The 15,462-nt window shown below is 48.1% G+C and overlaps 1 protein-coding gene across 1 annotated transcript in view; it reads left to right on the top strand.

Annotated features, from left to right (window-relative positions):
* Positions 1–3,351: 3,351 nt before the first annotated feature.
* Positions 3,352–15,462, top strand: part of KPNA3 (karyopherin subunit alpha 3) — a 50,423-nt gene continuing 38,312 nt past the window's right edge. Inside the window, exon 1 of the mRNA XM_032193238.1 lies at positions 3,352–3,475. Coding sequence (XP_032049129.1) covers positions 3,401–3,475 — 75 coding nt within the window. The 5' untranslated portion in view covers positions 3,352–3,400. The remainder of the gene's footprint in view (positions 3,476–15,462) is intronic.

The following is a 15,462-nucleotide window of genomic DNA, read 5'->3' as shown; positions in this document are numbered from 1 at the left end:
TAGAAATGTCCCCCAGCTTCTGGAAATGCTGGTGTAAAAGCCAGCTGTCCCATCGGTGCTGCTGTTCCTGATCTGCGGATACCAAGGCCTGCGTAAACCCAACCCCTGGACTGCTTCTTCCAAAGCCGGCCTCATGCCAGCTCCTCCATCAGTTCTTCGTGTTCCCCCAGAAGCAAAGCCAACTCTCTGGGACTGTCCTGGCACAGATCTCCTCCTCCTGACCATCAGAAAACCATTACAACAAGAAAAAAAGGCGATGCTTCCCCCAACACTTCCCCAGGTTCGTTTTCAGATGAGGGGTTTCCTGACCTGGGTGTGTGTCTTTGACAGCAACTTTCATTGGGTTTCTTCTCTTTGTTGGATCTCTCGCCTCTCCTTCAGGCACATTGACTCGTAGCATCCACAGTATTTCATGGCAGCCTTTAACAAAGCTCGAGCCTTTACCAGGATTTACTTCATGTTCATTACAAAGCCTTAGTCACCGTGAGGTAAGAACATAACTTTCCCTATGAAGACAAACTTTGAGTTCAGTGACAGAAAGTACTGCAAACACGCATCAATAGCCTCCCTCTATCAGATGAGGGAAAGCAAGCCCCAAAAGTTAACATCTGCTAGGAATTAGGAAGCACTTGAAAAGCAGCAAATTTTATAGAGAAAAGCCCCCTCCTGCTCCACTGTGATGATGGTCTGACGTTGTCACCTTGCCAGCTGCCCCCCTCTTCTGCTGGGAGCACCAGGAGACACCCACACCTCCTTTGTGCCATGGGTCTTGCCTTCAGCTACCTGTGACTGTGAATAGAGAGAATGGGGAGCTGACACACGATTATTCACCTCTCCTGCTTTCTGACAGCCACTGGCAGGGTGGGACTGGCAACAGGTTGCGTCTTAAATCATCGCACCTAAATCTCCCCAAGCCTTCTTGCAGGGACAGCCAGAAAAAGCGTGACTCGGATTCATCACATTTCCTTCATGTGCTGGTTTTATTGCAACCATATTGACAGGCATAGACATATAGACAAGATATAGACAAAACTATGGACTGCAGAAGAGCAAGTGACTGGCTATCACAGGAGGAAGCAGCCTCTGACACTGCGTTCTTGAGGTGATTTCCACAATATGGCAATATCACCAGCTGGGTCAGTTTGTTCAGCTGAAGCCAGCAGATTGTCCCAGAAATAAGCACAGCTCAACTCCATTCAGTCATGGGATACCCAAAGAGCTGTTACAGTCCTGCATCTCTGAATTGTTATGAAAGATTTTTCCTCCCCATGGCCCTTAAGTGACAAAATTTATGTCGTTGGGGCACTGAAGGCACTCACAGACCTTGCTGGCCACAAGCAGCCTCCCTCCTTCCCCTTCATCTCTTCCAGTGGCCCAGGAGCCCCATTTCAGCCCACCTCAGGGCCCGTGGCCAGGCAGGGCTGTGGTGGAGCTGGAGACCAGCCCTGCTGCAGCATCGTTAGGGCAGGGACTGATGGCCCCAGGGGGCTGAAATGGAGTGTGGGGGGGCAGCACAAGGCCAGTAAATCCCATCAGTGTGCTCAAGGCCTTGATGTGTACCTTTCAGGTCTTGGTGGCCAGGAACATATTAATATGAAGCTCACGTGGTGAGGAAGAATGGCTACACTGAACCACGGGGTTCACTCAGTTTCCAAAGTAGCGAAGTACTCGTAGTATCTGTTAATGACAGTGCCAAAAAGTAGTACTTGCTTAACTACCTCAAAATGTTTTCTCTCTGACTACATGCAAGTTTAATTATGCAGTCATGAGCACCACTTTATTCAGGCAATAAAGCTGATCCAACTACCATGTAGCTCTGTCTAAGAGGCATTCAATACCTGAGGGTCTACTAAGAGGAATCAAGCGCACCGCAGACACTCCGATAGGCTTCCATCATGAGGAGGAAGAAATGGGATAGGAAAGACATCGCTACGATTGCGTCTATAAATTTTATCTATCTGGTGGGACGGGTATAGATTTATGGATCAGTAAATTGAGTTGTCGCAGTCTGGGCGCTTTCCATTTCTTATTTGTAAGTTTTCCATGTTACTTCATAGGTTATATTGAACAAAGCTCCTCTGTTCGTGCCAATGGCCAGCAGCTCCTGCGGAGGATGGCTGCAACACCCCGGCTGGCAGCGACCGAGCCAGCGTCGCTCTGATGTCCGAGCGGGTCTGAGTAAGCCACAGCTGGCAGCTGCAGCCACCTTTCTTGGCGGGTGAAGCAAAGAATCCTGAATCAGCTCCTGAATCTGCTTTGGCAGCTCTGCCGAGGACAGCTGGGCAGCTGGGTCCAGTTCCCCTACAAAACTCCAAGCGTCGGGCCCCAAAGCCACCTCTGACATGAGCAGCATCGACAAACACCGTCACGCTGCTCATGCCACGTGGGCTTTGCCTGCTCTGGGCTCCTTGCTCTCTTCCATTGCTCGCAGTGGTGGTGAATTTTCCCAGGTAAAAAACACCAGGAACACGCTGAGAGGAAAATGTGTCAAAACTGCGTGGAGACAGGAGGGATGGAAATGATGGAAACACTGCACCGGCCCCTTAGATACACACATTTGGCACACAGCAGAAAGGCAGTGACAAAGCATGAGTTTTTTTATTTTTATTCCCCTGCAGCAGGCTGCAAGCCTCGCTAAGGCCGGGCGGGCAGCGGCGGGGTCACCACCATTTTGGGGACGTGAAGAAGGGCTGGGGGCATTAAGGAGCTGAGCGACGAGAGGGGGACGCTCTGAAAACGGGGTTTGTAGGGACACACTGCAGGTTGTGAGGCGTTATGAGGCAGGTTGTGAGGTGTTATCAGGCAGGTTGTGAGGCGTTATGAGGCGGGCTGGGTGTGAACGTGACACATTTTGGGGTATTTTGTGTGCGGGGGGCGTTTTTTCTTGGGTTTTATGCTTGGGAAACAGTGTTTCAAGGCGGCCTGGGGGATGAAGTGATTTAGACGGCTGTGTGGGGGGGGTATTTTTTGGCACCAGAGGAGCCAGCAACCGCCACGGCCATGCCGGGACCAACGGCTCCTCGTGCGAGGCCACCACCCTCAGCGTGACTGTGGCGGGGATGGTGGTGGGGAGGGGGAGGGGGGAAGAGGGAAAGGCGGCACAGAACTACACCTCCCATCACCCCCCGCGCCACGCCGCGGGGCCGAGCCGCGCCGCCATTGGCCGAGCGGCGCCCGCCGCTCTCGCGGTTGCTAGGCGACGGCGCGCGGGCCCGCGCCGGTTCCCCACCCCCCTCCCCTCCCTCCCCTCCCTCCCCTCCTTTCCCGGCGCCGCGCGCGCGCGCGCGCTCTCGTCACGGCGCGTCCCCCGCCCCTCGCGCGAGCCGGAGCCGCCGCCGCCGCCGCCGCCTCAGAGCCGGAGCCGCCTCAGAGCCGGAGCCGCGCCTCAGAGGGAGCCGCCATGACCGACAACGCCGCCGCCGGGCTGGAGAACCACCGCATCAAGAGCTTCAAGAACAAGGGCCGCGACGTGGAGGTGGGCGGCAGCCGCGGGGGGACGCGGCCTGGCCTCCTCCTCCTCCTCCTCCTCCTCATCGCCCTCTTCCCGCCGCGCCTCAGGAGGAGGAGGAGGAGGAGGAGGAGGAGGAGGAAGGCCGTGGGGGGGGTGGAGGAAGGCCTGAGGTTTGTGCTCCCTCCGTCGTGAGGGCGGCGGCCCCCGGGGGCTGGCGAGGAGCACAATGGGGCCGCCGCCGGGGGGGGGCCGCCCCCGGGCCCCGCTGAGGGCCGCTGCGCCGCCTCGCAGCCGGCGCTGGAGGCTGCCCGGCCCCAAAACGCCGGGCTGGGGGGGCATCCGGGGGTCCCCTTCGCCCACAGGGGTCCCCACAGCCCCCCCTCGGCCCCAACGGCCTCCATAGGGGCGGCCCCGGTGCTGGCCTCGCGCAAAATCAGGGAAACCCCTCGCGTTATGGTTGTTTTTTAGGGGAAAAATAATAAAAGGGGTGTGTAGGGGTGGTGCTGGAATACCCCTCCCAGCCTGGTGAGGAGGGGTCGTGGGGAGGTGGAGAAGAAATGTGTGTCAGCTGCCTGCTGGGTTCCCCTCAGGGGGCTCAGCCAGCTGCTGGTGACCCACCGTGGTACCGCCACCCCGACACCCCCCTGGCATCGCCCAGAGCCCCCCCCAAAGCCCATCTGGGGGCTGAGCAGAATTCACACCTCTGCTGCTATTGTTTGGGTGGAGACGGTCCTATGCGGGTCAGCCTCGGCAGCGGCAGTGCCTTTAAGATGACATTCACCGCGTGAACTGTTTCTTAATTTTCGCCTAACTTAGTGACAGCGGGTCCTTCTTACGGGTAACGTCGTCTGCGAGGAGCGTGTTAACTTCAACACTCCTGGCTGACATTGGTAAAGGCTAGCAAGCTGCTAAAAATTACCCATCTCGCCTTCAAGCCGTCGCTTTCCAGGGTAGGAGGAGGCGTGGTGGGTTTCTTTTTCCCCTTCTCATCCAGCCAGGCTCTTCCTGCTGCTCCTCATTCATTTTGTCCTTGTCTCATCTCCCCGTGTTGCTTGCTGGCTTTGTTGCCGCTTCCCCAGCCACTGGCCCGAGTCCATCAGAGCTCTAAACAGGGAAAGGTTAGGTATGCTCATGCCTGGTGCGAACTGATCTGTCACCCGTACTTGCTTATGTTATAGCATGCCCAAGACTAGGGGAATTAAATATCCGCCTCTGCGGGGGGGAGGAGGAGAATCGGCTGCCTAAGCTCCTCTGGAATCAGTTAGACCGGACCAGCGAAGGTACCTTAGCTCTCAGGAGAGCAGTTCCTCCTGAAGAGGAGTAATTATTTTGGAGTAGGGTATTTGCTGTTACGGAGGAGTGCATCCTCTAAGGGTTATCTTCCAGTGTGCTGACTGACTTCCTTTTGTAGCTGAGCCTAAGATTTCGCCAGATAACCACGTTAATGGTGCTAGAGCCCACACTTTCACCCGTGCTTTTGAAAAGCATTAAAATCCAAGAAGCACCTTTCTTCTGGGGGCGCCAAACAGGTGAAACTCAGGAGTGAGTAGAAGTTGTATGCTAAGTGAATTTAGGTGCATTTCTCTTCATTTACAGGCCTTGAAATGAATCGGTGCCTTTCATGTTTTCCAACACAGGTCATGTGTGAAATTTTTGACCATACCTCCTTTTTGACTCTTTTTTTTCTAATCATGGTACGTACTGAAAAGCTCAGAGTATTCTACAAAGTAAACTTGAGGTAACTTGGGTATCTGGAAGTAAAACCAGGTAAATAAAGTTCATAGCAGAGAGTGAAGGAGCCCAGCAGGACTATATAGTTGCCATTACTTGCTGTGCTTCTCTGCAGGTACTACTGCACAGTCTGACAATTGTGTCTGTATTTAGTGAAAATTATCAGTTCTCCCCCAAACAGTTCACTCCTAAATCAAGTATTTATACATAATTCTCAACTGTCAGCAATAAAATACGCTAGTTTTGGTGCCTGTGCCTCAATGAGGAGTGTTACGTAAAGATCCTGCTGCCTCCAATGTTCTTGTACTTTGAAAGCCAAGCTGAGGAGTGCTATCGCTGATCTGCATCTCTGCTTTTTGTCAGATTCCACCAATGAGGAAAAAAGTGGTTAGAACAACGGAGTAATAAATCATGGCCTGGTATCTAGATGATATCCTTTGGAAAATCTCAAATATTCAAGGCCGTGTGCTCTCCGCTTCGGTTTGAAAACTGTTGTTTGAGTCACCTTGTGCCTGGAGACAGTCCCTGCCTTTGAACTCATCAGCCTTGAATGCGTTTTAAGAGTACCTTAGTAGTCTTCCTTTGGCTTCTAATAAATGCTGATGAGTTGTTATTGATCCCCTCTGGGTACAGACTATTATGGCAGACCAAAACACTCCTTTAATTTGTAGTTAACTCATATTTTATTACCAGGTTTGCTAGGCCATGATCATCTTTGCTTTTCGTTAATGCAACCGTAAGGGAAACAAGGGATTAGTAAGCACTGGTTTCACGTTAAGACAGACCTTTATACCCCGTGCTACTTCTCACTGGGCTCCTTTTTTAGGACCAAAGAGAAGGATCTGCTGGGACTCCTTGACCTGCCCAGTCCCACTCTGCCCTTCTGAGGTTTGGGTGGAAGTTTCCCACCATTTAGTTGCCTTCTTGTGTAAATGAGGTAGAGCTGTGCACGTAGAGCTGGAATTGTGATTCTGAAGCATTCATACTAAAGGCGTTTATCTCCAAGCAAAATCAAATGCCAGAAACAAAGCATTAGTCACTTAATATTAGCTTGTGTTCTCGCTTTTATTAGCGAGGCTCTTCTGTTTTTATAGGCCCTGAGATGTGATTAGCAGCACTCAGAGCGAACCTGAACCAGCAGAGCTGGGCGATGAGCAGCCAAGCGGCTTCATTTGGACCAACGACTGCCACAACAGTTTCTCCTCACAGCCTGCACAATTTTTATATTCTCCAGGGATATGAAAGGGCTTTTTAAATTGTCCCATGGATGGTGAGAAAGCCTTCCTGTGTTGATCACAGGCATGTAGCCTCAAGTCTCAGTGGGTGTTTTTCTAAATGTACAGCGCTGATTATTCCAATACAATTGGGGCTTTGCAGGAAAAGATTGAACAGTTGCAATCGCTTAATTTGTAATACCCCCTTGTAACTGCTGGCTTTATTTGTTTATAATTACATCCAGGATAACCTAGCTTTTATAAAACCGAACTTCAGCCTTCTGATCTTTCTGTTTGCGGTTCTTCAGCTTCATATTTCCCTGGTAATGTTCTTCCTGCAGCTTTTTACTCTTGTGACTTCCTGGACCAGAAACTTGTTACCTGTTCTGTATTACAAATAGCAGGCACCAATCTGTTGGCTCCCCGTCGTGATGTTTAAGTTGATAGATCAAACAATTCAGACGATTTCTTTTTATCGGGATCAGTCAGCATCTTTGGCTAAAACTGAAGAAAAATTCTAGATAAACTGAGATGCTCTAATTTGTAGGACTGTCTGTGTGACTTACTGTTAGTTTTTGTGTGGTACAGTGAGACTGTGATCATGTAATTAGCAAAATGCATACAGGATCAAAAGTCAAGTTCCCTGTACTCCCATAAAAAAAGAGGCAGCAACTGAGGAACAAGTACATTACAGCCTAAATAACTACCTGTAAAAACTTCTTAATGACTGGGGTTAAAATTTCCTTTTTGTATCCTTGTCATGTCTCTCATTGCAAGGCAAAATAACACAAACCTTTGGTATCTTGAACTTCTGTTGCTTGATCTGTAGGATGAACCTGCTGAGATTTGGGAGAGGCTGTTTACCAAAAGGAGGCAGAGCTGCCCTGTCATCTTCCACCTCCCGGTGTTGTATTTGATTTGAAACTACAGAGGTCATGGCCACTGATGTCTTCTCCCCAGTTACAGTGCTTTGGGGCCAGCTCTATCACCTTTTGGTCTGTATCACCCTTGGCCCGGGGACTTTGCAGGATCCGTTCTTACTCTTTACCTTCAGCCTCCTGATCCTGTATGAGGCAGAGGAGGATACTGGGCTTAGCCTGGATCTTCATCATCAGCTCGGGCATCTTTGGTATATTTACTCCCAGCTATTTTGCAACAACCCAGGTTCTTTCCAGAGCTCGCTTTCACAGGTTGGTCAGCTTTCTGCTTCTCTCTCTGCTGGCACAGGATCTAATGCTGGCAAAAGAAGGGATGGGAGGGAATAGGGCTGGACCAGCTGATTTAGGTTGGTTTAGGTGACCGTGGGCCTGCTGTCTTAATAGCCTCGCTGGCTCGGGGAAGCTCAGCAGTCACAGTGAAAACACAGGAATCAGGTAGCTTCCTGCTGGGCACCGCATTTAAGGTAAGATCTAATACTCCCGTGCAGAGCTTCTGAGCTGTCCTGCAGCTTCTTTATTAACCTTTCAGGCCAGCGTGCCCTTGGGAGAATGCAGGTGTACGTGTCTGCACCTTGGAAAGAATTACTTGGGTAGGAAGGAAATACAAGGTATGTGTGGGAAGCCTCCTTGCCTGCTGTTGCTGCGGAATTTTGTAAACTGTAGTTAGTCTGCAAGTAAAAAGTACAGTGCTGTCAAAAGTTTGTCACTTGAGGCAGAAAACAAACACTTAACAAGCTCACTTAGATATATTGTCTTATATTTTCCTTGTGAAACTCCAAATCTACTTTATGCATTGCCTAGAAATGTTTAAAGACACAGATACCTTGGGAGGACGTTGTTGGTTTCAGAAATACCTGTGGAGAAAGCAGTTTGGAGATGGCAGCTCATGATGAACGTCATCTCTGGAAGCTGATTGGGATCTGTGCTTGCTGGATTGCCTGATTTTGGGGTGGTCCTGTGGGGACCCGGGAGTTGGACTTGATGATCCTTGTGGGTAATCCCAACCTGGGATGTGCTGTGGTTCTGTGACATTGCAGTTAGTGGTTGTAGAGATATACCAAGATTTAGGTGTGGTGGGGTGGTTTTTTTTTTTTTTTTTCATTCTTTAGTATGTCCAGCAACTATAGCTGTTGCTCTGGTATCCCTAAAAGCTCTTCTATTAAAGAGTAGGTTTTTAACTTGTAAAGTGTCAGGAGCAATACAACTGCCATACTAGTTCTGAGAGCTCTCTAACTATTCTTACATAAGTTGTTTGAGATTTTCATAACGTTCAGTTCTAGCACAAATCCAGGCTTGACTTTTTTCATCTAAAACTGCGCTATTTGAAGAGGCAGCGCTTAGGAGGATGTGCCAGCTACAACCGAGTGATCAGATTTGTATTTATTGTGGGGTTGGAAGTGGAATTAGGCACCTAGTGTACAAGATTACGGCCTGAAGAGGCAACAGGGTGGCTGAAGCTGATGGGACGTGTGAAGAAATTGCCAAGTAAACTGACTTGAGATTCAAAAGAACCGTAAGCCCTATATATTTTCCAAGAATACAGGCTGTTAATTGTTTCTAAAATACCTAGCAATATGAAATACTGATGCTGAGTTGGTATTTATTCCTAGGTACTTCTGTAAGAGCAGGAGCTGTGGGCCTTGCAGTCTGTTTCTGTTGGTAGGCAGAGCTGGTTTCTTCCAAAAAGCTGCTCCTGCCCCAGAACTGGTGGTACGGTGGGGTGGGCTAGGTGCAAAGCTCTTCATGTTTCTTTTGATTTATTCCTTTAGCTTCCTCTGCTGGCCTCTTACGTCCAGGAGAAGACAAGCGGTGGCTTAAGGTGTTGTTGGCGTGGAGGGAGAAAGCGTGTTTGGGGTGGTGCTTGATGTGGGGTGCTTATCCCTTTGCAGGCAGGCTGGTGCCGTTGAATCTGCTGAGGAAATTCTGTGCCCTTTCTCCTGGGTCAGCTGGCTCTCAGCTCCTCGCTCAGGTTAAGCAAATGTTACTGTCGGTTTTGAGCTTGATTTGGGGTGTGTGTGTCTAATAAAGTAGAGCAAGCACAAAATAGGACTGCGTGCTGCATGGATGGTTGCAGAACCAGAGGCAAAATGAGTATCCTTCCCCACTCAGCCACCTCCTGCCACATTACTCATTTCCCTCACATTCTGTAACGCCTGTGATCGGCTCAGGGTCTCCTCCACGTTTTTAACCTTGGTCATTGTCAAGTTCAGTAACAAATGGACTTTGGAGGCAGTGATGGAAGAGGTGATTTGCAAAATCAGCTCGGAGAAGTGGCTTCCTCATCGCTGGACTTGTTAGCCTTGATGGAGGTGTATTTTAATGAGCGATCAAGCCCCGCTGCAAACTTGCTGGTGCAGAACCCAGTCAGAGCTCGTTTGCATGAGGATAAGGTGGTCAGACAAGGTGTTAGGACACCTCAACCAGCAAACACCATCGTTGTGTGCGGGTTTTTGGCAGCAGGGTCTCTTGCTTCTTCGCATGTTCACAACCAAATGGATGCGAAGGCAGAGGTGGTGACATCTCTGCACCGAAAACCTGACTAGTGGCCAGGTAAAGACTGCTTTCCACACCAAGAGCAGACCCTGAAAGGAGATCCCAGCCAGGAATCAGCAGGATCCTGATGACCACCGTTCTTCAGATGTGCAAGGAGGACACAGACTGCCATAACATGGAACGAGCAGCTGTTGAGAACAACCTTCCAGGCAAGCAGAGGTGTTTAAGGGGCTCTGACACAAGTCCCTCAGAACCAGGCCACTTCTGCTGGTCTGAGCAACTTTTTAGGGCTAGCTTTTTATGAAAAGGTAGACTTCAGGCAGTAGAAACACGAATTCAGGATTCATGTCACATGGAAAAAGTGAGGTAGAAGCACCTAGAGTTTGTGACCCTGCAATGACAACATTCGGAGGGGCTGCTGATAGGGTTCCTAAAGGATCGTGGGATGTTGCTGGAGTGTGGTTTCCAGCTCCCAGTGCTCCATTTTCTTCCAGGCTTGTCAGCTGGGGCTGTTTTCTCTTGCATCTTGAGCAGAATGATCTCTTTGTACATTTAATTAGGCAGCTTGCACATTTAATTTTTTTTGTGCCTTTTGATTATGCCTTTCAAAAATAGGGGGGGAAAAAAACCAAACATTTCATTTGAGTCGTGTAACAGACCAAAAAAACTTAGTGTGGTTGAATACAGTCTAGCTCTCCAGGGACCTGATTTTTTTTGTTGTTGCACCTTGTAAATGTATGCAAATTGCAATTATTGTTTCCCATTTTATAGATGGGAATAATTGGGCTTTTTTCCCTCATTTCACAGGGAGGATGTTTATAAATGTATCGCGTGAGGTACTTTGAGATTACAGCTGAAGGCTGTTCTGGTGTCTGGAGAGGGAGTGTCACTGTTCAAACACGGGTTGTACAAGAAGGTACCTGGCTGGTATTTGGCCTGGTAGCTGTTCTTTCTGTTACAAGACAGCTAGGTTGTTGTCTTTAGCCTGACTTGCTGCTTCTGGAGGGGATGTAAGAAAATAAATTGTAAATTCAGTGTCCAGGTTACAGAGCAGCCCCAGAAAGGTGTCTGCCACTTTCTGGCTTAAAGGGGAAGGCAGCTGGGGAGAGTTGTTCTGTGTGCTTGGGTTTTTTTCATTTAAAGGAGGGGAAAGGGGAAACTAGTATAAATACTGGACAAGCTTAAGGATGTCTTATCTTCTAGGACAGTCCTCACAGAAGTCTGTGAGGCCTTTCTGACCAAACACTTCATTTTGTCACTGGTTATTGAACGTAGTCATCTACAATGATGACTTCTTAGAAATTCCAGGGGAGGGCAGAGCTGGGGTTATATGTGGAGAGAGACCGGGGCAGCAGGGATGCTTCACTTCAAGGAGAGGGTGTGCTTCTGGTTCCAGGAGGCCCTAAAGCATCTGATACACGGTTCTTGCAACACAGGGAAATCATAAATATCTTCTTGGTGTTTGCACAACTGCACGGGAATTTGTATGCTGGCAAGAGCAGATTCCCGTAACCTAAACCTGTACTGATGTTTTGAGTCCTTGGATGTATTTAGTGTGTCCAGAAGCCTTGATCTTCCAAATTTTTAAAAAATTTGAATAGGAATCACTTGTAATTAGCCTATCTTGATCACCCAGTGTTCTGGGTGTCTATTTGGTGTCCGGATAAGGCAGACCTGGCACCACTGTAAAAATCAAGAAGAGAAAGGACAACTCATCGGAGTTAAACTTCATTCAGCATGCCCTTCTGTTTCCAAAAAATACAGGAAAAGGCAAAACGCTTGCTACAGATATCCTGCAGATCAGCAGCTTCTTTTGGGCTGACGAAACTCCAGTTACGTTCTTCAAGGCTGGCCCTTCACGAAATCAGACTCGTCGCAGCGAGACGTTGCCCCAGTCCGTTGGAGCGCTGCGTGGGCAGATTGCTTTTGCTGGTAGGACCACAGGACAGAACTAGTGCTGTGAATTAGCTGGTGATCCCGTTGGCCTGAGCAAACAGGCATTGTGCAGCGATGAGTTAGCTTGGGGTTACCTGGAAACCTCAGGTGGACTTAGGTGGAGCCCGTGTGGCTGCATTCAATCTTCCTCTGATGTCAGAAGAGGTGTGATTAGCGGCCTTACGATTTCCATCTGAATAGAAATGCTGCGAAACTTTTTTTACTGGGCATAACGAGCCTGATTCACCCCGCAGCAGAGCCTGGAAATCTATAGGTGCGTGGTGATGTTGAATGGAGAATTCCAGCTCTTCTTTGATGCTGTATTAAAACACCAGATAACGTTGATTGTATTCCGGGCCGCTTCGTGTCCTTCAATATCAGTGCAATTTGTGCTGCGTGCAGCCAGCTAAATTGCTTTGGGTCCGGTCTCCTGAGAACGCTGATACATCTGTACTTGGAAACCAGGTAATTGGTGTATGGAAATGAAAACAGGAGTGCTCACAACTCACTGCTTTGGTCGGAGCTCAGTACCTAGCTTAAACGCAGAGAGGGGATATCAGGACCTTGAAGAGTTTCCTCACAACACAGGCGGTTAACAAATAAACCTGGCAACCGCTTTTCTGCCAAGATCACTTGGAGCAGTAGAAGGAGATAACATGGATGGGCAGCTTTGTCTGCTTCCGTAGGGCTTTCAGGTGACTCAACACCGTGAGCAACAATAATTGGAGGCTTGTGGCTTTTCATATTGGCATGCGTGTGTCTGACTTCAGTGAGTCATTGCCCATCGGTAAGTGAAAGAGTCAGTGGGTATCTGATGCATCCAGTTCGCTGAGACTGTCCAGGTTCAGCTCCGTGGATTATCTTGCCCCAGACTGGCTAACAAAAAGCAGCTGGTATTCATTTTAGAGGCCCCAAACTGGGGAGTAAAAGTATAAAATAAAACAGCGTGGTAGCTCCAACTGAAAAAGAAGCGATTTTTCTTCAGTGGCCTTTGTGAGTCCCAAACAAAACGGGCTGTGGCATCAAATAGAGTGGCACGAACACTGCACTCTGCTCCTGATGTCCCTAGTGCTGCGTGAAAGGCTCCGAGCCAAAAGGAGACTTCATTCTTGTAAGATTCTGCAGTGCACAGAGAATCCGAACCAAGTTCTAACACTTTCTGCAAAGTAATACAATCTTTTTCTTAAAAGAGGAACAAATACCTTTAGGGCACAACAGTCATCAAATGAACTAAAACCCCTGAAGTCTCAGGTCAGTGTGCGGGTCCGTTGTCTTATTTGGTTGCTTTGGTGGAGCTGGTGCTTGTATTATGGAATCCGTGCACCCTGCCTGCATTTCTAACCAGCTGGGTGGCCTTAATTTAATAGGAGCTGTGATAAAGCCAGAGGTGGTGATGTGCTGATGTTGCAGTCTATATGACTGGGGAAAAAAAAAAAATCACTTTTTCTTCAAAGAATAATTTGGAGATTTATAGGAGTACTCGGTAATTAGTTAAATCTCCAGATTGGGTGTGAGGAAGAAGTCTGCTTTCATTATGCACTGGGTGTGGGAGCGTGAGGTTAGCCAATTATCCACGCTACTCCTACCTAAAGGAATAAAACTAGCAGGAGGGCTCAATTCTGACCAAACATTTGGTTTAGTTTGGCATCGATAGCCAATCTGTTTGCGTGTCTGAAAGAAATACGGGGGATCAGCGTCCACATCATCGCTGGTTTCAGTTTTTCCACTTTGAACTACTTGTGTTCACACCACTGTGATGCTATCCAAAAATTTTGCCTTAATAATCCCCCAAACTTCGATTTAGGGTATTAATTTTGCTTGCAGCTCTTGGAGTAGGCTCTGTGTCCTTTAAAATGTGAACAAGGAGAACAGCAGCATCACCTTCCATCAGCGTCTCTCTGCCTGACACTTGGTTTGGCTGAAGCCTGCTCTGCCAGAATGAGTAAAAACAGCATCATCAGGCGAAGCCTCAACTTTGAACGCACCAACTAACGATATTCCTATGCAAATACAGAACATTTAACTTCTAATGTTAACCAAAGATAGGCAGCTGCCAACCTTAGTCATCTCAAAGGCTGTATACAAACAAATATTTGAATTTTTTTTGTCTTCTGACCAGAACCAGCCCAGCCCGTGGGGCTTGTGCATTTTCATCTGCATCGCAGTATTCATGCTTGCTAAAAGCCGTCCGAGGAGGATTAAGGGGGGGAAAAAAGGCTAGCAAAAATTCTGGGGAAGCACAGCGTTTAACTTCATCAGTGCAAACACCTTTTCTCACTGTGTTGCACCCACAGCTACCTTGTAAACTATTTAAAACTCTGCTCTAGGGTCTGCTCCTATGCAAGGGGGGAGGTATTAGTTAAATACAGTCCAGCTGTTGGAGCTGGGCCAGTTTTTCTTCAGTTAGGCAGGTGGAAGCAGATTGGAATTGACTTGCAAATGCTCAGCTTTTCTGCTGCCCTGTATGCTTAATCAAGCTACCTTACTCTCCCAGCTACGCATTCAGGGGAGCTCTTGCCCGTCAGCGTTTATATTCTGGTTTTCCGAGGCTGGCTCCTTTCACGGCGAGAGGCAAGAGCAGAAGGGAAGAATTTAAATGAACAGTTATCTTTTAATGAAGTTTGTAGACCCAGAGAAATTAGCATCAATGAATTTCTTCCCTCGTCTCCACTTAATAGCTGAAAGTTCAAAAGCAACTAAATGCGCGTCTTATCAGAGTTCCTGAAAATATGTTTTGTGTCCGCAGAATTGCCAAAATTGATATTGGTGAGTGGTGTTTGTCTTGTCCAGATGAAGCTGGCTGCCCTGTTCCAGGACTTGCAGGGATGCTGAAGCGTGCAGGAGCACAGGAGCAGGCAGCTGGCTGCTTGTGGGGCAGCTGGCAGTGTTGCTGCTCTGGCTTGCCTAAAAACATCTGCGTCCCACTCTCCATCTCTGAGTTTTTCTGCCCTTGCTCCTGTTGCAAGCAATGGATGTGGTGTGTAAATGCGCTGATTAAAAGCTGTCACTCCTCAGGTATCCCACTTAACAAGGTGGCTGGTCTGGGGGAGCACCACACAGCTCCAGATCTGGTGGTTACAGTGGCAGGGAGATTTTGAGTCACTAAATGCTGGCTGCGCTTTAATCTCCCCTCTGACATGATAGTTATAGCTAAAAATGGTTAAAAAGTTTAAAACTTAGACCGTTTACCATGGCATTTCGATTTTTTTTTAATGTAAAGAGGATGTATGTTGTTAAACACTTTGTTCTTGAAACTTCATTTCTAATTTGCATTAAAAAATCTTTATACTTGAATAGCAAGGGGAAAGTGGTGAACTCATCTCCTCGCTAGTTGTGTCATTCACACATTTAAATTGCTTTGGTTTTGTAATCTGTACCTTAACTGGAGATGAGGTAATCTTACCAAGTATCCAGAACTTCTTCTATTTGAGACTGATATGTTTTAAGGATTTTAAAGTGCTTATAATCAATTAAGATCGATTTTTAGGTACAAACTAGGAACTTGAGATTAACGGAAACCCTAAGACTATTTCCAGTATTTCGTTGTGTGTTAAAATCTAACTTGAATAAAACAGTCCCAAAATTTTAAGACCATTACTGCTCTCCAGAATAGCCACGACTGCCATGTCTCAGATGGTTTTGTCCTTTTGAATGAGCCTGAATTTTCTGCTTGTAAGCTTTGGTAGGAGTGTCACATTTG

The sequence above is a fragment of the Aythya fuligula genome, chromosome 1 (assembly GCF_009819795.1).
Source record: "Aythya fuligula isolate bAytFul2 chromosome 1, bAytFul2.pri, whole genome shotgun sequence".
Lineage (NCBI taxonomy): Eukaryota > Metazoa > Chordata > Aves > Anseriformes > Anatidae > Aythya > Aythya fuligula.
This window is presented reverse-complemented; position numbering and strand designations above follow the sequence as displayed.